General features: G+C 37.3%; 1 protein-coding gene across 2 annotated transcripts in view; it reads left to right on the top strand.

Annotated features, from left to right (window-relative positions):
* Positions 1 to 26,160, top strand: part of PRKN (parkin RBR E3 ubiquitin protein ligase) — a 700,377-nt gene that overhangs the window by 133,494 nt on the left and 540,723 nt on the right. For both annotated transcript variants that reach the window (XM_088142815.1, XM_088142813.1), the window contains exon 2: positions 7,932 to 8,095. In XM_088142815.1, the coding sequence (XP_087998941.1) occupies positions 7,932 to 8,095 (164 nt within the window). The remainder of the gene's footprint in view (positions 1 to 7,931; positions 8,096 to 26,160) is intronic.

Raw genomic sequence — 26,160 nt, 5'->3', positions numbered from 1 at the left:
ACATTGTTTGACCATTGTTACACATAGTTTGGCTTTCACAGTGCTGTTGATTTGTCCCTTATTGGTTTTGTTTGCATAATGCACATAATGAACCTATTTTCTGGCTTTACATAGTATTGTCCATGGCCTGGATTTGCACAATATGCTAAACCATTAAAAACAAACAAAAAACAAAGAAATCAACCCTCAAACAAATTCCAGATAATATTGCACATTTAGCCACAAATGTAGCCCCTGACCTTCTGCAACAGGATGGTTCCTACCTCCTAGGGATCATCTGACTGTGACATGGACTGATTGATCAGTGAAACGTGTCAGATTGCATACAACACAAAATGTCACATTTGTTCCCTGCTTAGCTCCAGTAAGGCTAAGGACAACTTTAATCTGCCTCATGAGGACACAGCAGAAAAAAGGGATTGCTTGGGTATGTTCGTGCTGTTAGGTACAAGTGGGGAAAGGCCTTTAGACTACTGGAGCTAGAAGAGACTATTTAGGCTATCAAGTCCAACCCACTCTTCAGTGCAGGAATCCAAATTAAAATACCCCCTACAAATTATTGTGTAGCCTCTGCTTAAATGCATCACTGGAGGTTTCCAAGCAAAGGTTGAACAACCAGTTGCCAGGGCAGGGGGTTGGACTAGAAGACCCCAAGGGTCCTTTCAACCCTACAATTTTAGGATTCTATGATTCACCATCCAGTAAAGAAGAGCCCACTTCCTGTGGGTAGTTGGTTCCATTGTTGAAGTACTTTTAGTATAAAAAGTGTTTTTCTAACATTCAATAGAAATCCTGTAATTTAAATCCTGTAATTTAAATCCATTAATCCTTTCCTGTAATTTAAATCCATTATTTCATGTCCTGCATCCCTGAATAACAGAGGACAGATTTTGATCTTGTATGTAACATCTTTCTAGCTATTTGAAGATGCTATCCTATCTACTTACTCTGATAGCCAGATCTGCAAGCTGTAGTGAAGTCAAGTCAAGGAACACAGTGAAAAAATGCGACTAAAATTAAATGTAAAGAAGATCAAACTAATGATAACAGCTACAACAAACCACCTTAGAATTGACAGTGAAGATATTGAAGTAGTGGATAGCTTCTGCTTTTTAGGATCAACCATCAACAGTAAAGGAATAAACAGTCAAGAAATATGTGAAAACCTTGGAAAAGATATTCAGATGTCATAATGTCTCTATTACTTACAAAGATCAGAATAGTGCAGGCAATGATATTCCCTGTGACACTCTATAGAAGTGAAAGTTGAACTTTGATGAAGCAGAATAGAAAGAGTATTGATGCTTATGAACATTGGTGTTCGAGAAGACTCCTGAGAACATGATAGACAACTAAGAGAAGAAACAAATTGATCATTGACAAATCAACCCAGAGTTTTCATTTAAGGCACAAATGACCAGGCTCAAATTATCCTACTTTGGACACATTATGTGAAGACCTAGCTCTCTGGAGAAGACTGTAATGCTAGGAAAGTGGAAGAAAAGAGGAGAAGAGGTTAATCAGCAGCAAGGTGGATGGACTCAGTTACAGTGGTGATGGGTGCATTGTTGGAAGACATGAAGGAGTTGGGGACAGATCTTCATGAAAAAATGTAGTTGCTAAGATTATGTATCGTCAACGCCAACTTGACAGTACATGATCAGTCAATCAGTCCTATCTACCATCACCATTACCCTTAGTCTCTTTTCTAAAGATTAAACATTCATCTTCATAGGATTTCGTTTCTAGTCTCATGATCATCCACACTGCCCTTCCACCTATTCCACCTTATCCTTGTTAAAGCATGTTGCCCAGATCTGCACACATGGTGGGATTTGACCAAGGCAGAATAAAATGAAATGATTGCAACCTGCAATTTGAAAACTCTGCTTTTACTGATACTATCTAAAGTACATTTAAAGATAAGGACAATAACATTTATTCTCCAATCATCAGGTCTCAAGAATTTCTGAAAAATGATACTTAAGGATTCAGTTATCAGCAAGTTCCTTCAGTATCCTAAGATGCAATTCATCATGTTCAGAATATTTAAATTCATTCAGAGTAAATGGGTATTGCCTGACCATGCTTCTATCAGTCTCAGGCTTCAGCTCTGACTGTTCGTGCTGCTCTTCACAATTTTCTTGTGGAACACATACCTTCTTGTTGGAGAAGCTTGAGACAAAACAAGAGTTCCATAGCTTTGCCTTTTATCATTTACCTGTTAATATTTCGTCATCTTCATTGATAGCTGGTACATGGATTATTTTTTGCTCTCTTTTATTTTGAAGATATCTAAAGAAGTGCCTTTTCTTGTTCTAAGCTTCTTTTGCTAATCACAACTCATTTTAAGCTTTAGCTTTTCTGTGCAGTTCTAAGCTACCTGTATGAAGCCTTCCCTGCTGATATTGTGCTCTTTTACCGCTTACTGTATATGTAACTTTCTGTTGCTACTACTTCATGCCTCTGTGAAAAATTTAAAGTTAGCTTTGGGGAACCATTGCTGGTCTCTTCTCCTTAGCTAAATGAGCAATAGGAGATGCAAACAATAATATTGCTTTTATTTTTTCTTCCATTTATTTTAGCCCAGATGCTTTCTTAGACCAATGGTTCTTAAACTGGAGATAATACCAAGGGGGTAATTTGGGCCTATCCTGGGGGTAATGGATCAAGTCATAATTGCTTGTTCGTGAGTTGAGGATCCAGTTTGGGACTGCCAGTCCTGAGACACTTGTGCAAAACAACAGGGTCTGGTGGGGTTGTTGTTGTTCTCATTGTTGTTCTTGTTGTTTCTGGTGAGAGTTATAACATTATTTGAGGCCAGAAAAGGGGGTAATTGCATCAAACAATTTAAGAACCACTGCTAATAGATTTGCCAAGTTCGTTTGCTTGGATTTCTAAACAGGAGAAGATACTTTTAACATAAAGTGCAACTTATCCTCCCTCCCTCCCTCCCTCCCTTTTTGTTGTTCTTCTTTCTGAACAAACTGTATATTTCAACATATTTATGTAATTTGCAGGAAAAAAATGAATGTGACTTCTCTGCTTGGCTTATTTTTGGTAGTTATTCTGTGCAGAATGTCATTGCTCTTGGGGAATTGAGATAACACAACATATTCCTCCATATATCAGATTGGCTGCTGAATTTCAGGGATATTGGTTTGCATTATTCTGTATTTAGTGGTATGGTTCATTTTCTTGAGTAATAGCAAGCCATCTCCATGTGATACATTGTTCTGCTGTCTGACTGCAATTCAGTCTCGTTTGGATTTTGTGCATTGATTTGTATGTAAAGTGTGAAACATTCTTCCTCACACTTTATGACTTTTTGATTATTTTCAGCTGATAAGTCATTATATATACTTAAAATGTTTATTACTAAGCTGAGTGTTATTTGCAAGAATGACAGTCATAATGTCACTCTTTCCTACTAATTTATATAACTTTTGAAGTATTTTTGAAGCATCACTTTGCCACTTCTGGAAATGCTGATTGTTGTTGCTATAGCCATTCATCTACCCTACAGATTGATTATATATTCTGCATAATTTGTTTATGGTTTTCATTTTTTTTCCTCAAGAAAATCCAAGATGGTCCATATCTAAGCCTGTTAATAAGTACATTTCAGAGACCATCAAAAGCCAGAAGTTAGGCAAAATAAATTTTAGAAACCAGTTCCAGCTCCCTTGTACATCCAGCTTGAAAGGGAAAGTCCTCGGTGTCATGTTTCACAGGAGCCCTCAGAGGTAAATCATCACTCGCCCAACAGTTCACCCTTAGCTCAACTTCTTGGCTTGACTTGATAGGCATGGATTTTCTGGATTGGAACTTTTAACATGGACGAAAATGTAGCCAAACACTTGATTGCCTGCTGCAGTGCACAGGTGTCAGGGAGTTTTATATATTCTCAAGAGTTTATATTCAAGTATTTTTCCTACCTCCCTTCCAAATCTGGTACAGTGCCTAGTAACCTTGAAGTTGGGAGGTTGTGATATGCTTATATAATTGCCATCTCCATCCTGAGAATTGGTGGTTCCCACATTAGCTAAATTGGGCAAGGTCAGAAGCAAAGGGCTTGAGACAAGACCAGTCCATTACAATAAAAAGGCATAGGTGTCAACTGCTTGTCCTGCCCCCAAATGAATGACTCTTAATCCATTAATGGGAGAAAGAGATAAGATTTGAACCTTGGATCTGCTATATACATATCTTGAATCTTTCAGTTTGCAGTTGCTGGTTCTCTTCATGCTAACAGCTTTTGTCATATCAAGAACTGTGTCCTTGAATCTCTGCCTGCATGTCTTCTAGTTATAGTATAAGTCTTGGTGAAACCAGGCACCAACCTTTATACCCAACATCCTTACTGTATGCACAACAATCTCCATTCTCACATTTTATTAAAACTTATAGGACATGTTTTTCACCTCTCCTCAAAAGAGTATGGGGAGATCAGATACCCTAACAGGGCTGTAGAAATTAATTGCAGGCAGAATGCAGTTTTTCTTGAGACATCAAGGTCTTTCTATAGTCTTTTCCAGCTCACTCCTATTAAACCTATTGGATAATGACTTAGATGAAAAATCCTCATGCCACTGAAATGTCTTTTTGTGTACTGCAGCTGCTATTGTGATATTGATCATTCCTATTGTTGATCATATAGTATAAGGCATGTCATGTTTATATGATACAGTTGAAATTTTCAATAGGCATTTCAGAATGCATTATTAGAATTTATTTTCTGTTTTAATGGATGTTAATAAATATGGACCTCTGACATCAATTATAATAAAATCCTAGAGTAGCAATTCTTTCTTTTCAGAATGAGAGCTTTGGAAGTTATTGAATGAGGCCAACTAACACTTTGAGGATTTTTAATTTCCGTATCAGTGGAGTTTTTTTTTTAAACCAGGTAATAGCTTTACAGAAGTATAATGTGGTGCTTTTAAAGTAACCCAGACAATCATTAGGGTGTATAAGGGCAATATTTCAACTACAGATAGTCCTCGCTTAACAACCCTAACTCGGACTGGCAACTCCGTGGCTGAGCAATACAATCTTAAAGTGGAATATCACGTGACCGCACCAACTTATGACAGCAGTTCTGTCACTTCCGGTTCTGGTCATTAAGCAAATTATGCATGATCATTAAGTGAGACATCACGTGACCATGACTTGCGTCCTCCCACTGGCTTCCCCATTGACTTTGCTTGCCGAAAGCCAGCTGGGAAGGTTGCAAATGGCAATTATGTGACTTCAGGATGCTGCAACTGTCATAAATGTGTGATGGTTGCCAAGCACCCAAAGGGCAATCACATGACTGTGGGGACACTGCAATGGCAGCAACTTCAAAGACTGGTCATAAGTCCATTTTTTCAGCACTGCTGTAACTTCGAACCATCACTAAATGAATTACTGTTAAGCAAGGACTACCTGTATGTGATGATTTTAAATGTGTGGGTTTTTTTCCCTTGAATTTGTGGCTTTCTGTGTAGCATATTGTGCAGCAGTATTTGTATACTGCTTTCAATAAACAGGTCATGTCATATAATGTAACATGGCAAAAAGGGCTTCAGGCTGTTTTGTGGAGCGGTGGACTTAGCATCTAAATCACTTCTGAAGAATTTGTTCCTTAAGGAATTCCTGTTATTTGGGTATGAGGCTTATAACAGATAAAGATGTGGTACTTTTTTTTTTTTAATTACTGCCACAGGGAAGACTGTGGCAGGTCGAACTATGAAAATTCACAAGGGACAGCTTTCTTTGAAATGTGGAAAATCTTCAGCTGTGCTCTAGGAACTGTCTTTGAACTGAAGTCAAGGAGAAAATATCTCTTACTACCTTTAACAACAATGTCAGTTGCAGCTGACCTATAAGAAATGACTGTATTAAGTTGTTTATATCAGGGCTAGACAAGCAGGAATCCACAAACCCGTCCTTTGGCCTCATCCGGTTCCTTCCTTCCTTCCTTCCTTCCTTCCTTCCTTCCTTCCTTCCTTCCTTCCTTCCTTCCTTCCTTCCTTCCTTCCTTCCTTCCTTCCTTCCTTCCTTCCTTCCTTCCTTCTTTATAAAAAGGAAGTGGGCATGCTGCAAAGCAAAGTAGGAAATTCTGCTATCCCCTTTATTTCCAAGAATGCCCATAGATCCCATAGACATTCTTAAAAATATGTCTATGGGACTCTGGTGCCTAGTCTGAAAATAAGTTGGGGTGGTAAAGAATGTATGGAAGGCGGAAAGGGCAGCAGAAAGCAACCTCACCAGATTAAACAGTATTTTACTACTACTGCCCATAGTCACCATGGCAGTCGTTTTGTGAAAAGAGAAGCCCTACCACTGCAGTCTTTTTCCCTGAGAGCACCTATGGCATATTCCCCCATTTGTCTGCCATGGGGTTATATGGTAATTTACAGGGATAGAAATTTTGAGAACTGGTCACAAAGTTCCTTTTTCATCACCATCATAACAGTGAATGGTCACTGTCCTAGTCCTCACTAAAAGAGGACTACCAGTACTTTTATTGGAACATTTATAATAATAGACTCTGAATGTGCTTCCCGCTCCCTCCCTATATCTTAGTTTGAACTAGGGAGGGGCTTGTCTGAGGCGTTTCCACAAGTTATTATCTTGGTCTGGGCTCAAGCCTCACTTCCCCTGATCATTGCCTTAGTAGTGGCTCTTTTTCCTGTCCTTCAACGCCGTTCCCTATACCCTCCACAACCCCCCACCCTTGCAGATACCATAGTATATTGATTGGGATTTTTAGAAACATTTTCAACATATATCATCTGCCAGTCCTTAAAGTAGAGCTAAATAATGTAGAAGAGAGCCAGTTTGGTGTATTGGTTAAGGCATCAGGCTAGAAACCGGGAGACCGAGAGTTCTAGTCCTGCATTAAGCGCAAAGCCAGCTGGGTGACCTCGGGCCAGTCACTATCTTTAAGCCCTAAGAAGCAGGCAGTGGGAAGCCACTTCTGAAATCTTGCCAAGAAAACTGCAGGGACTAGTCCAGGCAGTCACCAGGAGTCAACACTGACTCGAAGGCACGCGCACACACACACACACACACACACAAATAAGGTAGAACTGCATGTGCTGCCAAAACTCCTAGCAATGACATCTAAATATAAAGAATATAATACAGCTTTATGTAAGTTATACTATTGCTTAATCATGAAAAACCTATCTGATCTTCCCTTGTACATATGTGAAATAGTTTTATTTGCCAGGCATTAACGTATGTCTTGACCAAGTGCTATTCCAATGTGTTTGGCAATCATTTTTGGCAACACACAACTATATTAACAGGAGTTACTTGCTGTAGTTATTTTAAGAATTCTAAGAAAGACCAGAAAAGACGTGCTGCAGGCAGCATATAATTTCCTCTCCATCATTATTTTTTAGACAATTGAATCTCTGGGAGGCCGGTGTGTATGAACTGACATTTCTGTATTTTTTAAAGCTTTCTTTCAATTTTCTTTCAATTTTTTAAAGCTTTCTTATTCTTGAATAAGGCTAATACATGTATGAATGTGTGTGAAGGGAGAGATGTATACATCATTTCCATTATATACATTCTGGTCTCCTGAAAGGATTTAGAATAAGAGGAAATTAGCTGCTGTTAGTCTTCAGATTGCAGATGAAAACTGTCTGTTCATTCCTCATGGAAATGTAATTTTAGGTCCTTTTTGGACCATAAAGCATGTTTAATTTAGTTAAGACAATAACATGATAGGGATTCTTACTTGGAATCGCCTTTCCAAATCATAAAACCATAATATGCTTCCTTCTAAAATGATAAAACAAACTAAAGTTTTACAGTACCATTGTGCTGTGGTCCATGTTTCAGAAATTGCTGTCTCTTTTTGTCATTCCCAGATGTATCAGACTTCAAAACACTCAGGATTTTTTTTTTTTTAATGTCTTGTTCTTGGTCAGTGTTTGTCAGGTTCAACTCCAGCCATGGTTTCCCAATGGAGGTTGATTCAGACACCAGCATCTTCCAGCTCAAGGAGGCGGTTGCTAAGCGACAGGGAGTTCCAGCTGACCAGTTACGTGTGATTTTTGCAGGGAAGGAGCTCAGCAATGACTTGACACTAAAGGTAAGTCTCCCTTGGTAGTTCTGCTTCTGGGATGCTGCCAGCTTCACTGCCTCTGCCTTTAACACTGCCAATCTGACATTCACGCCTGAGATCTAATAGAATAAATAGCGCCTGGGGATTCCTTGAACTTTACTCCACACTGCTTCATTAATTCTGACCTTCTTAATTATGCATTAAAACAGCAAGCAGTAAGGATAGAGAAAACGGAGAGAATCTGAGAGGGGATAGAGCAGAAGAGATCTCTGCTCAGTGAATAAATGTTTACTGACTACAGGAGCACATTTTCTGTATCTGTTCAATTTCTACACTGCTTATTCCATTTGAATCTTAATGAAGAAGGAAGTGAATAAATGGTTCTGAATCAGGCTGTTCAGTCGTCGGGTGGTCTAGAATATGTAACCCAAGTGTGACCCCTGGAGGATAGTTGTGAAGCTGCTCTTGCTATGTGTGTGAGAGCTTGGAGAGAGTGCATGTGTTGGTGAAACAGAGCATGTGGAGGCCTGAACGCAGAAGGTTTTCTTAAAGAAGGAGGCTTGCTGATTAGCCAGCATTCATGGGAAGGGAAGGCCCTTCGTGAGCTGGAGATGGCATTGGTGCACCTGCTTTGTTCTTAGTGCTCCACCAAGTGTACACTGGGTTTTAAAGGGTTTTATAAGGAAACGTAGAGGCACGTATCTGAGCTCCCCACAAAAAAACACACTGCCTAAATGGAATAGGAGAGGAAGGGGGGAAATTTAGCTAAAGAAAGGAAGAGGTAGAGTGACGGAAAAGGAAGCATGAGAGTTATACGTGAATTTCAAGATTTGGGCTTCATTGTGATTTAACAAGGGGATGGAGGGGTTAAGGCAAAGTCTTCATGAGAAGATGAGGAATTTGTAGAACAGAGACCCAAGACTACAGAGGGAGAATGTACTACTGTTTAGTTGCAACTTGAAAAGGTGCTTTTTGCAGGGTCCCAGTTAGCTGCTTTTTGGGGGGGGGGGGGAGAATGGAATGGCCCCATTCTACCCTTTTGGGTTTTCTAGCCAGCAGAGATTAATTGACCCTCATGTTCACAGGTTTTGCTGTGTGTCAAGTGGAGTGGGTGTGGGTGCCGTGTCCAGATGCAGGAAGAAGGGCTGCTGACTTGGTGTATTCTAATGTCTCTTATGTGGTTATGACATTTATCACTTTGCAAAATGCTTTAGGAATGGTGGTCACACAAAAGAAACTATTGAAATGCAAATTGCTCTTGGCATTCTCTCCCACACTGCTTGGTATTTAACCACCTATTCCTTCTATCTCAAATGCCTCTGTTAGTTTTCAGGTAGCTCTCATGAAATCAAAACAAAACAAACAGAGGAGTAAAAGCCTTTCTTTGCTTTCAAGACTATATTCTCTTAAACGGCTCTATTTTTTTTTTTTTAGGAGACTTTTCAGTGCCAAATACTAGACCTGGAGAACTGTGCTATCCTTTCAGAAGTTTTTTACACTTATCTGTTTGCTGCCTGCATTTGAATGTTGAATGTTGCACTTGTACAATTGTGCCAGTGTGTTTCTGGGTGAAATGTAAACTGTTATCTGAGTTTATTCAAAATAAGGAAATGACAGCTTTTTGAAGTGTGAAACAAGGAAAGTACAATGGAAGGCCTAGCTGTTTTCATAGCAATAAGTCTGTTATCCCATACCTGTAAGCTACTTGGGTACCTTATTCCTAATTTTGATTTCAGTATTAGGCTAGCCTGCCTACACACCTGCTAGTTCATCTACTGTCCTTGCTAGTTTTATTGAGACTAATGTTACAAACCTGAAAGAAGGCTGAGTGTATGTATGTGTTTATTCGTGACAGTATGTAGAAATCCAATCTCCAGTCCTGATTAAGTCAAATTTAGTGATGGAGAATGTGGAGTGGAAGGTAGAAAAATTGTTTCTACCACAATAATACATTGAAAATTTGGATAAATGTTGTATGAGTTGGTCTCAAGGTTAGGTATGAGGCAGGCATACACAAAACATTCCTTGTGATTACACTAAATGGAAAGGAGAGAGAAATTCAGTCAGCCACAGGAAGAGGGATATTCCCAGTTCTAGCCACATCTACTCATTTTAGGTGGGTTGGGTAATACAAGGTTGGGTAATACAAAGTCCACAGGGCTTTTTGTCCTTCCCTCTTCATAGATGCTGTTTTGCTTCCTGATTTAATCTCCATGTATAGAGAGATGAGGCAGATTTCTGGATAGATGAGCACAAAACCAGAGAGGCTGAAGCGCTAACTCCAACAACATTTTCTGCCTCTGAGGTGGCCCTGTTAAACTTCAGATCTTATCTGGTCATTGACCAAAATTAACTAACTTCAGATGGCTTAGTAAGTAACCCTTACCATTTTTGTATGATTCTGGCTGTGGAAGAGAGGACTCCTCTCTGAGCTGTTGGCTGTTGAACTAAACCTATATGCATGGAAGGGCTTAAATCCTTTTCAGATTCCGTTCTACAATCTGAGCCTTTAGGCAGGTGTCAGTCCTTTGGGGTAGGCCAGGTTGAGAAACAGACCCAGCAGGGATTCCACAAATACTCTTTATTATAGTAAGATAAAATAATAAGAATATTGAAAGCCTGTCCACGTTTCTCTCTGTCCCCTCTTATGCTAAACAAAATAAAGGTGGGCTTATTTTGAGTTTCTTTGTCATGCTTCCCTCTTTTCTCAGGACTGTGTAATCTCTTCTGCTGGCCCCCACATTGGCAGTGGAACTGCAGAAATAAAAATTGAAAGTTGAGTAGATAAGGAGAGTGGGCTGGAAATGTTTGGAGCATAGCTGTGAAGAAGCAGAGTGCACAGAAGATGGGATGGGCTATCAGCAAACACAGATAGATACTTGCCAGCTTTATTTAAAGACTCCTACCATGGGATTTATGAGGTTTCTCCCAGAGTAACCCTTCAACTAGAACACTTTCAGCCAGAGATTCAATATTCTGATAAGATTTTCTTTAATTGCAGATACTATAAAAGTTCCTAATAGGAAAGAAAACCAACTAATGTAAACTCTAGGCATCATATATAGTAGGCCTCATGTTCAAATGCTATATCTCTTTCTCCCACCCTTACATTGTAATGGGTTGAGAGCCATTTGTTTATCAGCAGGAGAATTCCTTGGCTTCTGTGCTTCTGACCTTGACAGGCACAGGATCTGATATGCCTATGCATACCAACCTCATTCAGAACTAGCACTTTGAAGCAGAATTGAGAACACAGTAGAATGGCAAGATCTGCTGTGATTCTACACCTGTAAGGCAAAGCATGCAGAAGTTGATCCCTCTACCTAATGCCCTAAGGGAACACACTTTTTTCTGTGACTCGTGGGATAGCCTCAGTAGATTGCACCTATTTATTGTATAGTCTTAATTTTTAAGAAATCAAAATGCAAGCCATGAATTATCAGTATCTTGTTCTAAACACTTTAGGTGTTCTTTCTCATTTAATTAAACTTTTTTTTTTTTTGCGTGTTTCAAGTGGGGGGGATTATGTGCTGGAAATAAATTGAACACATTCACCTTTGGCTTGATCTGAATATTTTAAAAAACGATGTAAATAATGTTTGACAGAATATGTGTGTGGTAATTTGATATCTTTCTAGTGAGATCACTGGAGGGTTTGAATAGTGAAGGCAATGTGACTGTCTGCTGTGAGCTGAAATTAATACAATTAAACAGTTTGGAAAGTTCCATAAGTTACTGTTTTCAGAAAGTAAATCACTGGAGCGTTTTTAGTGCTTGCTTTTCTTAAAAGGGTCTTCATTGGCATAAGGAGGATGACCAGAAATAGAACAGGTTGGTTTCTTTTGCATCATAGTAGTCCCCCTTACTGTTACATTTTTTTATTAATACGGATATTGGAGGCCATATTGGGGAAAAAACTATGATCCAAAGACCTGATTGTGACACTACGGGATTTAGAAATTAACAACAGATCTCCAAACCCACTTTTTACAAACTATTTTTGAAACATTTCACTTTTAAAAGCGTTGCCAGGAAGGTCACTACACTTTTAGATCATCCTTGAACATAAGGGAATGGTTATATTCCTGCTGTTTTAAACCCAGACCTATGAATCTTCCAGTCATTTTTAGGCTTGACAAAGACAAATGCTTCAAGATATCAGGGTTATACATTAAAGTCCTTGCCTCAGTTATTTTGTCCTTTTAGTTCTGAATCTTAGCTCTTGTTTTGAAATTAATAAATTATGTAAATACAGTGATAGGTGCAGACCAAACTATGTGAGAGAATCAGGCTATCTGATTTAAAAAAAACCTGTTTAAATTAGTTTTGCATTACAAATCCAGATCATGTTGCTCATTCAGTTACTTTTCATATGTGTAAGATGATATTTATACTGGTGGATTTTCTGTTAATAGAAAATAGGTTCAGCTGAGTTATGAAAGTTAAGTCCAGATGCTGAATTAATGAGTAATGAGTAATGATCAAATATAATTATATATGTCATTTTTTCCCTGGCTGTATTCCCACCAAATTGTTGGTAAGCTATAATTTCCATCATTATTGTCCAGTTTTTGGATTGATGAGCAATGTGATCTAGAATATTAACAGAAAAGGAATTAGGATTCAGATTGGAACCCATCGCTAATTTTTATAAAGAACAAAAAGTAATCTTATTATATCTTAGTTGTGCAAACCTTGAGTCAAAATTGTAATTACAAGTATAACCTGTTTTGAAAGGATAAAGCTTATTGTTTGACTTATTTATAGGTATGTTGATCCATAAGGAAAGATTGAGAGTTCTTACTTGAATTTGTGTTATTTCATGTTTTATAATATGCTATGACATTTCCTTTGTAAATTTTATGGCATAAGTAGTATTTGAACCTCTGTTCCAGGCAGTGGTTAGTAGCTACACTCATTCTAAACACTTTAAATCTCTCATATTTACCCGCTCCCCTTTAATAGAAATGTAACCAATTACAGTGGTACCTCGGTTTACGAACTTAATTCGTTCCGGTGACTCTGGTCGCACCCCGAATTGGTCGCAACCCGAAGGAAATTTCCCCATAAAGTTCAATGTAATTACCGTTAATCCGTTCTGGCGTGGAGGACAGGGAGGCAGCTATTGCTTGGAGGGAGAGTCCCCCTCCCTACGACCACATGTCAGGGGTGGAAAATGGCCGCAGACCACGTGTCGGGCGGAAAAATGGCCGCGGACCACGTGTCAGGGGCGGAAAATGGCCGTGGACCACGTGTCAGGGGCGGAAAAATGGCTGTGGACCGTGTCACGGGAGGGAAAATGGCCGTGTATCCTGTTCGTACCCTGAGGTGGAGTTTGCAAACCAAGGTAAATTTTTGCGGCCGGAGCTGGTTGTAACCCGAAAAGTTCGTTAACAGAGCCGTTCGTAACCCGAGGTACCACTGTACAACATATAAGTTAGCATGAGTCATCTATTGGAGCCCTGAATTATATGTTTCATTTGTTCCTTAAGTCTCCTTCAGAAACACTTCAGAGCAATAATGTCATATCCAAGGTCAGGACCATCATCAGTTTTAGCAGAATCTCAGTAGACATGGGTACTTCGGTAACAGTGACATCTACCCTGTTAGCAATGGATTCTTCCAAGGGCAGCAAATGTGAAATCCATGACTTCTTCTGACTGACTCTGTATGCTCTTAGATGCTACTCATAAATGGCTCTATATCAGCTTGGGGAGTAGTGTGAAGTGGATCACCACAGGTCTCTGTCCTGAGCCCTGTGCTGCTCAACATTTTTATTAATCACTTGAAGGACCACTCTTCTTCAGTCGCCTGATATTTCACCAGTTTTCTAGGATTTCTCAAAGATCACCAAGGTTTGGCCAAATCATCAGCTAGTTTCTTCAGTAACCTAGGAAGCAGTTAGCTGGAAATTTAAGTTCACTCAAAATAATTAAGAATTTTATGATCATGTTTCTAATAATTCTGAAGTTTCAATCCTGCTTTACACAATTTTCTGGTGGAATACATCTTTTATGTTGGAGAAGACTAAACCAAAATAGGAATTATTATCTGTTACCATTTTGCTGTATCCACCGAACAGCTAATACTGAGTTTCTTCTTCTTGCTATTATTTTTTTATTTATTTTGACTATTTTTGTTACACTCTGCATCCTTCATCAATCTTAGCTCATTTTGAGTTGTTGTTTCCTATACCAGCTGCACAAGTTATATTTATTTATTTATTATTTATTTATTCAATCTGTGTGGTTGCTCATCTCAGCAAGTGACTCTGGGTGGTGAACAATATTAAAATAAATGAAAAGCAAATTCTCATCATAAATACAAAAATTAAAATACACAGCAGCCAAGGAAGATGTCACTGTTAATGGTTGTTAACACATATACTCTATAGTATACATATATACGATATACTCTTCTTTGGTGATTTTTCCTCTCTTTGTCTTTTGTAAATGCTCTTTTTTGTTTGTTTTTAAATTTTCAGTAAACCTTTTATGGAGCTATTCTGGCTTCTTCTGCCTCCTTCATTTTTTCCTCATTGGAATTGTTTGCAATTGAGCTGTTAATATCTCTTTTTAAAGAAACTTCTACTCATCTTGAGGTCCTTTCCCCATTAGCTTTTTTCTGACATGGAAGTGGATTTATCAATGCTTTGAGTTTATTAAAATCTGCTATTCTGAAATTCAAAATATGTGTTTGATTGCACTTAGCTTTAGTTTCTAAAATCAAGAACTCCAGCATTTTGTGTTACTTTCTCCAGTCTATCCTGTGCCATTCTCATCCTCTAAAGGAGTTATCAGTAAAATATCAGAAATCTCTTGGAAGGACCATGCATAGCAGAGTTTGTTTCCCAACAACTGTTGTAATAATTACAATCTCCCATCACTGCTGTTACTGAATCTGTCTTCTCTTAAGAATTATAAAAAGATCAGTTAGATAAATTTCTTCCAAGAATTGTTAATGCATAATTTGCAATGATAAGAATAAATATTTTTATAGGCAATCATGGGAATCCCAGAGTGTTGCTCTAAAAACCTTAACTGTACAGATTTGACCCAATTGTTCTTGAATTAATAAATGCAATAGATATTGGTAAAATTGTTCCATTATTCAGTGGCCTGTTGCATCAGATATTCTATTAACATTGTTTTTTTCCTCACTGTCAGTTTTGTCCTATTGTTTTCATATCAATTACTGTTTAACATCAACTTTTAGCTTTATTGTTTATTTCTTATCTTGCATTATGATGGATAAAATGTAAGCTACCTTGATGCTTCTTCTTAATATATTCTGTAAACTTCAGATTATATATTCTGAAATGCATTAATATCTTTATCGAAGTAATTGACTATTAAATAAAAATAATAGATGAAATATTATTAACCTTAAACATTTAACACAAAAAAGAAGGGTAAACAGTTTGGCAATGTGAAAAATCTCAAAATTATTAGGGCAACTTCAGTAATCTAGAATTCTTCATCAGGCAAAATGAAGAGGTGGTTGAGAATCTGCATTTAATCACAAAATAGAAAATGAGAGAAAGTTGCAGATACTAGTTTGGCTCATCAAAGAACCATCTGAAAAGATGCTGAGGAGGAGAAGAAACAGCTATTTTCTGGGATTGTGAAATCTCCCTATTACTTGGAATCTCCTTCATACTTTGCATAATATATAGTTTCCTTGTCGAAGTAGAGAAGGAGATGTTAAGAAAGCGTGTATTTTTAATTGCAACAAAGCTGGAATTGTTTACAGAGATCTACCATCTTTAGTTTATCAATAAGGACGCTTTCTGATCTCATTAATGGAAACCATTTTATCCATCTGTTAACTGTCCATAACCATAATTAGAACTGACTCTGCCCATTCAGTCATGTCACTGAAAGTTCCCTCCCATTATGAGGTCATGAGGCATGAGCGAGATGTGTGTAAAGAACCATGGAGATAACCTTAGAGAATCTATTCAGAAATGTTAGAAGAACAAAAGCATACCTTAAGCCTGGAAAACAGAGAAAGCTTTAGAAAAAGGCTCAGATTGGCTTCACTCTACATAATTCACTGAGACATAAGAGGCAGGGAAGGGAAAACATAGTCAAGCTTTCAAGATTCTGTTACTATAACTTATATCAATAAAATATTGTTCCAGTCAGACTTGTGGAGACTGTTTTCTGACCTGGCCTACCCTGAAGGTTTGTCAACATCAGACTTCCTCCATAATACTGAATGAATGAATGAATGAATGAATGAATGAATGAATGAATGAATGAATGAATACTCCCCTCTTATGGAATACTGTTCCCAAGAAGGCTACCCAGCAGAATGGATTCCTTTACTATTCCCCACCCATGCATGCCTCAGAGTGTTAGAGGACCTTCTAAAGCAGATCTATGAAGCCTACAGGAATATGCATCTGGAATAGAAAGTCCCATTGTGTGAGAGGAAAACCACTTCATAATGAAGTCCCAGATCATAGGCACCCACTGCCAGCCATGATGATGCCAAAATGACAAACCATGCATTGTAATGTCACACACGAGTACATAAGAGGCAGAATATCCATTGTGACACACACTTTGCCACTTGTCTTGCTTATGTAACTCTTTCACAGATATATAACTCAGAACCTTTAACTTGCTGTTTGACTATTACAGACAGTCAATGGACATAATATAGACCCTTTAAATATGCATAGATGCAGATGAGTTGGATTCCAGCTTTTTGCCCTGTATCCTTGAATACCTGATGCCTGCATAACAGTCATTCAGGCTAAATCAGGGACTTGTTTGCATTAGCAAATGTTTAGCAATTTGCTAAACCGGGCTCTCATAATTTCACCCACTAAGACAATATAGACAATGACAACCTTCTTCTTTATCTTTTCTGAGATTAAAAGAAACGTGGAAATATTAGTAAATATGAAATGATTCAGTAAAGCTGTAAGAAACTGCAATGCTCAGTTCCCAACAAAAGCAATTCCTCTTGAAACTCAGGCAAGTTCAAAGAAAAATCAATTTATTGAGAAGTACTATACGCTTTTAAGGCATTGCTGAAACTAAAAGCCTGTGCGCACCAAACTTAATTTTACCCCCTTTCCCATTTCATCTGCCCCTCCTATCTCGTGCCCCTCTTGCACATGTCACTAGGTCTCTCCTGGTCTCACATTGGTACGGCCTTGGGCATTCCTGAGAAACAGATAACAGTCCATCTGCGCCTAACAGTTCACCTTCCAGCTCTCCCCCCCCCCTTTCCTTGTAATGGCAGAAAGAAGCAAGCAAGCTAATAAGCCAGTTGATTGATTACGAGGATACTGACAAAAGCTGTAATTAACAATCGTGACAATAACTTGTTAAGAACATAATGAACCCTGATGGAACCAAGCCAGACATTTTTCTAGAACGTCATTTTGCTTATGGGTCAAATGGACAGCCATCAGAAGCCCAGAAGCAGAACATGTATTCAGTAACCTATTCTTACACATGCTCTCCAGCAACCAATTTAGAGAGAAGCTTTGCCTCTAATACTAGAGTGAATAGAAAGCTTTGAGTAGACTCCTGATGACTACGTGGACAGAACCATGCAGTTTACTAGAGGTTATATATGCCTAAAATACTAGTCACCATTCATAGTGTGTCTTTCATGAATTTCCTGAACCTGCTTTTGAAGCCAAACTTGACTGCCATTGCTACTTCCACAAATCTGCCTTGAATGTTCTACTGAGTTCCAATATAATAAGAAAGGGAGAAAAACTTTCTTGCATCCAATTTTTCTGCATTATACAATTCTATCATTTATTTATGGTAAAATTCTACAGTGTTGTAACTTTGGGTAATGTAACAAACTATTCTTTTAAGCTCATGCTATATATTTTAAATATTTCAGTTCTGAAGACATTACTTTGGTTTATGTGACTCCTTTTCCATTTCTTTCCTCATTCTTCCACAAAGCTGTTTCCCTCCAAATGCTGTTTACAACTCTTTTTGAAAATACTTGGAAAAAAATACTTACACCAAACTCACAAAAGTTGGGTGGACAGTTACATCCTCTGTTGTCTTTTGTGGGGTGGAAGGAAGAGAAGAGTACCAGGTTGGCAGGAAGATGGAAGAATCAACTCTGCAAGTTAGGAACCAATCCTGGAGATATATATCTTTATTTAGCTTGAGCAAAACACAGTCCTTACTGTATTTTGCTGGAAGTATAAGACCTTCCATTTATCACTCTGTACAAAAGCTATTCAAAAATTACACTTAAGATCTCTTAAAAGCATCTCTCAGTTCTTTTCTCAAGCAAAGAAAGAACATACAGCTTTTAACTTTAATATTTTAAATTAATTTGGTTATGTTGTTTTACAACAGTTGAGTTCATTTCCACAGCCACACATACACTGCCATTTCTTTTTGTCTGCTGATATAAATAGTTATTATTTCTAAACCCAGCAAATGGCATTTCAGTTTTCAAAATAAGAGGATGAGGCTCAATACATTTTAAATACAAAACCACAAAAAAAATATAGCAAAGCGCCCTGAAGAGCACCATCTGATCTACCAATAAAGAAAATGCAGAACCCCTGTTGTTCATATGATGAAATTGGGGCCTGACTATGTGGAGTAGGGGAATGTAATCAGTATAGTAGAGCCCTTCCCTGACCTCCAGGTACTCACGGGATTTTCTGCATAGAATCTGTAGGCACACGAGGTACCTACTTTTGTGGTTTCTGTATAGAATGAGATTCTTGGAAACAATGTTAGAGTTTTACCTCTAATGATGGAATGGTTGTATCAGTGTTTCTCAACCTCAGCAACTTGAAGAAGAGTGGACATCAACTCCCAGAATTCCCTAGCCCACCTGAGAACTGAGAGATGCTTTTTAGAGATCTTTTGTGCAATTTTTAAATAGCTTTTGTACAGAGCAATAAATGGAAGGTCACTGGGTTATATGCTGTTTAGTAGCAAAAGGGAGTGGGGGGAGGATGAAAATCAAAGGATCAAATGCATTTATGCAATTCATTAGCAATAGCCTAGCTATGGCATACCCACTTATGGCATAAGTGCCTCCCAACCTATCAATATTTTGTGGGTGAGTGGTAAACAAGTATGTGGGGAAGTATGTTTGAATTTGGAACTAGCGGTCCTTATTTGAATGCATGAGGCAGACTGATTCTTCTCCCCTTGTTCTTCAATAAGTCTGGAGCTTTTACTAAGCCTCTGTCATGCTCTCCTTTCCTATCTTCCCAAAGAATGTGTATGTAAATGCAGCATGAAGATTACATGACTGAAAGAAAAAATCATGTTCATGCTGTATTTACACACACGTGATCGCTTCTGACAGGTTCCTTCTCTTGTCCACAAACTGATCATGCACAATTCAGCTTTCTCAGAATCCCTCCAGATTAGGAATCAACACACCCCTAGTCACCTGGCATCGGTTTTGTAGGCTTTGCGTTGCATCTCTTATTATAGTTCTTGCTGTGAAGCTTTGGGCTCTCCAGCCAGTCCCATTCCAATCATGAAATGGGAACCTAGTCAGTGCATAGAAGGTAAAGATGGCAAAAAAGAACCCAAAAGAAACAAATGCAGGAATTAGCTGGTGAGTGAGACTTTTTGCTAGGAAAAGCAGATGAAGGATTGTAAATAACTTATATGATTTCATCTTATAAAGAAATTAAGTTCTTGATTATTTCTTTTTTATTTAATTTTAAAAATTGCACACCACCTTTCAAACCAGACTTTCTCAGGGCAGTTTAAAGCAGACTACAAACATATAAAATTCTAACCCTAACCCCTGAGATTCAGAAGGCCCTGGCCCTTTTGACCTTCCAGAAGGTTGTCAAGCTCTGGCTTTTCCCCCAGGCACTAGGGCCGGGATCTTAGGAGGAGCTCAATATATTGCGTGTGTTGGCTATAATTGGTGCCCTGGCTTTCCCTCCCTTTATATTGGATTATTTTTAACTTGTTGGTTATGGAATTTGTTTGTTTGGTGTTAATTGTTAGTCACCCACAGTTCTATATTTAAGATGGGTGACCATATATTTTTTCTAAATTAAATAAATAAATAAATTGTGTGTGTGTGTAAATAAATAAATGTTTATTTGGTAGAAATAAATTTGGCAGCTAAAAATAAAATAGGATTCAAAGAATCATGCAATTTATTTTGTGTGCCCACCAAAATGAGAAGGAAAATATTTAAAAACAATCTGCATGATATAGAATGAGAACTAGATGAAAGGAGGGAGGGAATCAAGCGTTTATCCTAATAATGCTCGAGCTGTTGTGGGTACCTTTAAAGTAGCTCATTTAGAGGCTGGGCAATATAATAAAACCATAATGAGGCTAAGCAAATATTATGGCAGTGATTCATCACTCTCTGTATTGTTCCATGCAAATCCATTTACTTGGTAATTATTAACCATACCCAAAGTCTGCAAAATTCTTGGAAACTGCCTATAACTGGAAGAAGCAATCATAAGGGTTTCCATCCAGAAATCACATAAAGCTATGATGCTCTGTTCCAGAAGGACAATTCAAAACTCTCCTTCCTCCCTTCTACAAGCCGGTTCAAAGAAAAACCCACAAAAGCAAACTTGAAGATTCATAGATTTCCCCTTCTCTTTCCTCTTCTGCTTCCTCTTGTTCTTGTTTAAGGAAACAACTTTTTTCTTAATAACTCTTCTGAATTAGGCAAAGTACAGTTTGTACAAATTGAATGTTCCTTCTAAATACAGCACTCATTTATTTATTTGTCAAACTTGTCTACTTCCAGAAATTCAAATGACTCCCATTGGTTAGCAATAAAAAGAACAACAATAATAATAACCTAATCCAAGCTAGGAGTGACTACTTCCTTACTCCCTGAAGACATTCTGAAACAACTCAGTCTTAACTAGTCTTGCAAGGTCATCAAGGTAGAGTAGGTGCCAGCCTGACCTCAGGAGACAGACTGTTCCATATGACAGGATCAAAACCCATAGTTTCTGGGCTCCTGCTCTCCTCACCTCTTGAAAAGGAGGGATTTTCAATATCTTAACCTGTGAGGAGTATGCTGGATAGATCAATTCCATTTGAAAGAGCAAGTCTTGAAGTGATTTGTGTTTTTGTATTTTACTGAAGGAAAATAATCAGAACATGGAGAAGGAATAGAGACTCTATATCTTCCATAGTCTCCCAAACCATTATGGATGATCTCTAACCATGGAATGGATGATATCCTGAACTAAAATATGGAGGATAAGAAATGTTATATTTAAACTAATCCATTGCACAATATTTTTTAGTTATTTCTATTTTTATTCTTTCTGTTTTGCTACAACATGAAGGCTGTGGTCACACATAACAAACACTAAGGCATGGATTTTGATTAACAAATCATATTAGGCTAATTTGCATATAATGCTAAGCCATAATGGCTGAACACAGCGTCACATTAAGTCAGAAGCAAACAGGCTATATTAAAGCATGATGTTATGGATATGCCAGATCATGGTATTTTAAAATAGATTCTGGGAGCAAATTTGAAGCTTTCTACTTGTGTGTTCCTAGACTGCACAATTTGTAATTTATCTGTGGAAAATCTAGGACATAAATCAGTGGAAGGTACGTTATATAATTTTATCTTTTTAGAAGTTTGCTATTGGCTGAGAATGCTCTCCTCCCTTTTATTTTACTTGGTGAACTTGCTCTTCTTAGTGAATTAATTTCATGCAGGCATCTCTTATTAAAACAATTCACCTCTCAAAACTTCCCAAATATGGATAAAAGACAGAAAAGGTACCTGGAATCATAGCATCCTTTAATAGATTAAGCTTCTTTCTTTTTGGAGGTTCATAAACTGTATTAAAAATCTGACAATGTCACATAGTCAGGCTTTAGTTAGTTAGTTAGTTAGTTAGTTATTTTGCTGTAGAATCATTGTTGCAATCTGGAGAGTGTGTAAGAAGATCACCACTGTCTTTGGATTCTTAACTGCATTAGCAATAAAATTGTATTATGTGATTCATAAGCATTTTTTCTATACCAGAGGGGTGATAAAAATGATTAGCAAGAGCCTAGAATCAGACTTATTATGAATGCTCCAACCAAATAACTTGCTTTGTTACATAACAATGTGGTAATTACATGAACAGATGATTCTGATTGACTCTTTGGGGCATTGAAGCAGACATTAAATAAAATGGTGGCTGCACTGCACATTTGCTCTGTGATTTTATGTGTAGCAATCTTCAGCTGAAACATCTGCTATAATGAACTTGACATTTGTACTAATGACAGCATCAGTTTACTTAATGTCCTGCATTAAATTTGCTTCCCCAAAGAGTTGTCCTTTTATCAAAGACGAGGGCAAATTTGCTGCCGTTATTTTTGCAAAAACACATGTTGCTTCTTGTGGAAATAGAAACAGGAGAGTTTGTGTTTCCAGCCCCATATTCCATATTCCACAGTACAAATGTGCACATATTAAATTTTGTGCCAGAACCTCAGAACAATGAACCTAGATTGTAGCAGTGCATGTAAGCAATTGATGAAGACAGACTCAGATCCCCTGATGTCCTTGATTGATTTTTCTTTTTTAATGAGAACTGAAAGATAGGATAACATCATTAACTAAAAGACAATAGCACTCTTACCCAACATGAATAGCCCCAATTCAAACCATTGTGGATAATTCTTTGACATTATCAAGCCAGACTGAAGCACTTTGAGGTCTTATTGATTTCAGTGGAAGTGTATTAACCATTGCAAATGAGTAAAGCATACCCAGAGGCAGGGTGCCTCAAGATTTGGTAATTCTGCCATAATCAGGTCTGGAAGTTTCTGGCCAATGCTGGGAATAGGATGCCGAAGGAGTTGAACCTTATTACGATACCGCAAAGACCATGATACTATGATGCAGCAAAGATTTTCTGGCATGTGCTTACATTACCTCCATTGAAATGGTGTTTAACTGGGTCTGGTTTTGGCTGGATTGTGTCCTTTGTTCATATTTGCAAAGAAAAATTGTGTCTGTTCTTTAGGGTTAGCCTTCTACCTCTGTAGATTATTGTCCAGTGTGTTGGACTATCATTTCTAAAATCCCCAGGTTGTACACAAATGTGAAGGGCATCAGATTGAGAAAGATTACTGTAGACGTTACTGCTAAGTTTTTAGAAGCCACCCCATTCAGGATCCAAATAAATATTTTCAAGTTCACAGAAGGTAGAACAGGTTACCTGACAAATCAGTGTTTATTTGCAAGAGATATTCTGTGTAGAAACATAGAAACATCTGCAAGTGAACTAAAAAATAATGACAGAAAAATCTTCACATTTTTGGGCAACTGAACCAAATCATGTAAGAATAAAGGTCTGAAGCAGCGCGCTGCATATAAAATTATAGCCTGATTTCTCATTTTGCTTCATAGCGGCATCATGTCTGCATAATACAGTGCAGAAGAACATATAGTGCTGCAATATTACAAGATGTGATGCGGCAGGAGAAAAAATAAATAAGCTTTCACTGTGACATGAGTTTGATTGCTTGGAAGTTGCAGAGAGATTTGTAATTGCTGCAAACATAATACGGCCAACCTTGTATAGGCTAGTAAATATATTTTTAGCTCAAATAACAATGTCTCAAATCACAGTTTTAGCCAGCTGAAAGGTGATTATTTAGCCAGCATGGCTTTATGCTAATGCCTGCATACAAATGTAAACTAAATGCAGTCACTCAATTTTATGGGTGATTGATTATGCCATAAAGCAGAAGCTTATGGAGAGTTTGTGTGGAGAATGATTCCTGTCCCCACACCCATTATAAAAATTCTTCCCACCTTACAAATCAACAGATACTTCCTGTTGGAGTGAGTGAAAGTGTTAGTCATAAAGACAACCCATCCTTCTCTATAAGGAATATTCTTTAGGATATTAAAAGATGTTGAAAATATTCACCAGCTATGGGTGTTTATCTCAGGTATCTTTGAGGTCAAAATATCTGGGTCATAGTTTTACACTTCCAGCAAAATATCTTCTTGAGCGCATAAACCTTCAGTTAGTTAATAAGCCAGATAATTGAGAGTATAGCAGGTCTACAGATCCTACACCAACTATGATGAATGTGTCCCGTTTATTAGTGTGCAATATAGCTACATTGTGATTTCCATATTATATTTGCATACCACCAAATCAGGCTGATTTACAATGGTTTACAAGCAGATAAAGCCAAAATAAGGTAACATTACAAAGATAAAATAATCAGATAAAACAATAACCAATAAAAATATAGTAACACAATAACCATAAATGTCAGATCCAGTATACATAGTATCTTTTTTTGTGTATAGATTTTATTAAAAATTTTACACAGAAAGTAAAAGCTAACACAAACTAATACAGAATAAAGAAAAAGAAAGGAAAAAGGAAAAAGACAGTGCTGAAAGAAAAGATAAAAAGAAATAGAAGCTTCCAATTTCCTTTGCAGCCAATAAAAATATGATTAGAAAGTTATCTTTTACTCTATGATTACAAAAAAAAGCTCACTTTTTTCCTATTATCTTTTTTTCCTAATCATCAAACCACAAGTCATAAGTGCATTTTTTTTTCTGTTTCATTCAAAAAGTCTATAAGGGGCTTCCAGTCAGCCATAAATGTAGATGTTGTCTTTTCTGTAATCAAGGAAGTCAATTTAGTCATCTCTGCAAGTTCCATCATCTTCACCAACCATTCCTCTATTGTGATTAGTGTTGAACCTTTCTACTTTTGAGCATATAGTAATCTTGCTGCAGTTGTCATATACAAAAACAAAGTTCCATGGCATTTTTCTAGCTGTCTGTCCATTAGTCTCAAAGGAAAAGCCTCTGGGTTCAATTGTACATTACTCTTTAAAATCTTCTCAATTAGTGTATTTATTTGTATCCAATTTTTTTGGCTTTTTTACATGTCCACCATACATGATAAAATGTCCCTTCATGTTGTTTACATTTCCAGCTTAAATTTGAAGTACCTTTATACATTCTGGACAATTCTTTGGTGACAAATATCAACAGTATATCATTTTATAAAAATTATCTTTAAAACTAGAACATAATGTAAATGTCCTTTCAACCACATATTTTCCCATTGATCCTTTTGTATATTGTAACCAAATTTTTAGCCCATTTTATCATACATTCTTTCACTTCTTCTTCTGTCTCTTATTTCAACAAATGTTTTTACATTTTAGCAATAACATGTTCATCATTTGTACATAATTCTATTTCAAACCCAGTCTTGCATTTTTCAAAACCATAAAATCTTTTATCCACTTTAAGCCTTTCTGATAACTGTACATATGAAAACCATTGACAAGTATATCCTTCTGTTATCAAACCTTCTCTTGATTTTATTTTACAATCACCCTGAGAAAATTCTAGTATATCATGCTATGTTAAGGCTTTATCTTTACTTATCATTTCCCATCTATAAAATGTTTTTGTGCTGAGAGCCACAAAGGCACTTTTGGGCACAACCTAAATTTATATTTATTCCATACTCTAAAACTGGGCCCCCTAGCAATGATTATTGAAATCTACATTAACCTTAGCTTTGTCATACCATAGATATCCATGCTGCCCAAGTCTGTAAACTCTATTTTGAGCTAGCATTATGCGTGTGTGTGTGTGTGTGTTTAGCAAATAAAAGTGCTAACATTTGAGATGGCAGAAGCAAACAGTGCAGTTACATTCTCTCATTAAATACAGTTGCATATTTGACTGAAAGCTCTAAGACATCAAAGAAAAAATTAAAGAATTCAGCTAATACCAGAAGAGAAACCCAATCAAAAAGAAATCAATTTCATTAATGGCTCTCTTCCTTTTTTATTACTCTCAGTATTCAGTTTTTAAGATTGAACAATGAACACTATAAAAATGAAAGACAACGAAATGTAGTTAACTGATTAAAAAGATACCAGTCAATTATCCTCAGTATGTTCCTAAATCTGTAACAGAAGTCAAAGTATGAAGAACGATGTATTATGAAAAGTTGAGTGCTCCTCGGGGGTTTTATGACCTTCCAAAACATTTTTTCAGAAAACAAGATTTGGCAGATTGTATTTCTTTTTCTTTCTTTCTTTTTCCCCCTAAAGTGAACT

This window comes from Python bivittatus, unplaced genomic scaffold (assembly GCF_059951505.1).
Source record: "Python bivittatus isolate LINGU-HERP-01145 unplaced genomic scaffold, Pbiv_v1 ctg000020_np1212, whole genome shotgun sequence".
NCBI classification, from domain to species: domain Eukaryota; kingdom Metazoa; phylum Chordata; class Lepidosauria; order Squamata; family Pythonidae; genus Python; species Python bivittatus.
The sequence above is the reverse complement of the archived record's forward strand: the minus strand, read 5'-3'. Positions and strand labels throughout refer to the sequence as shown.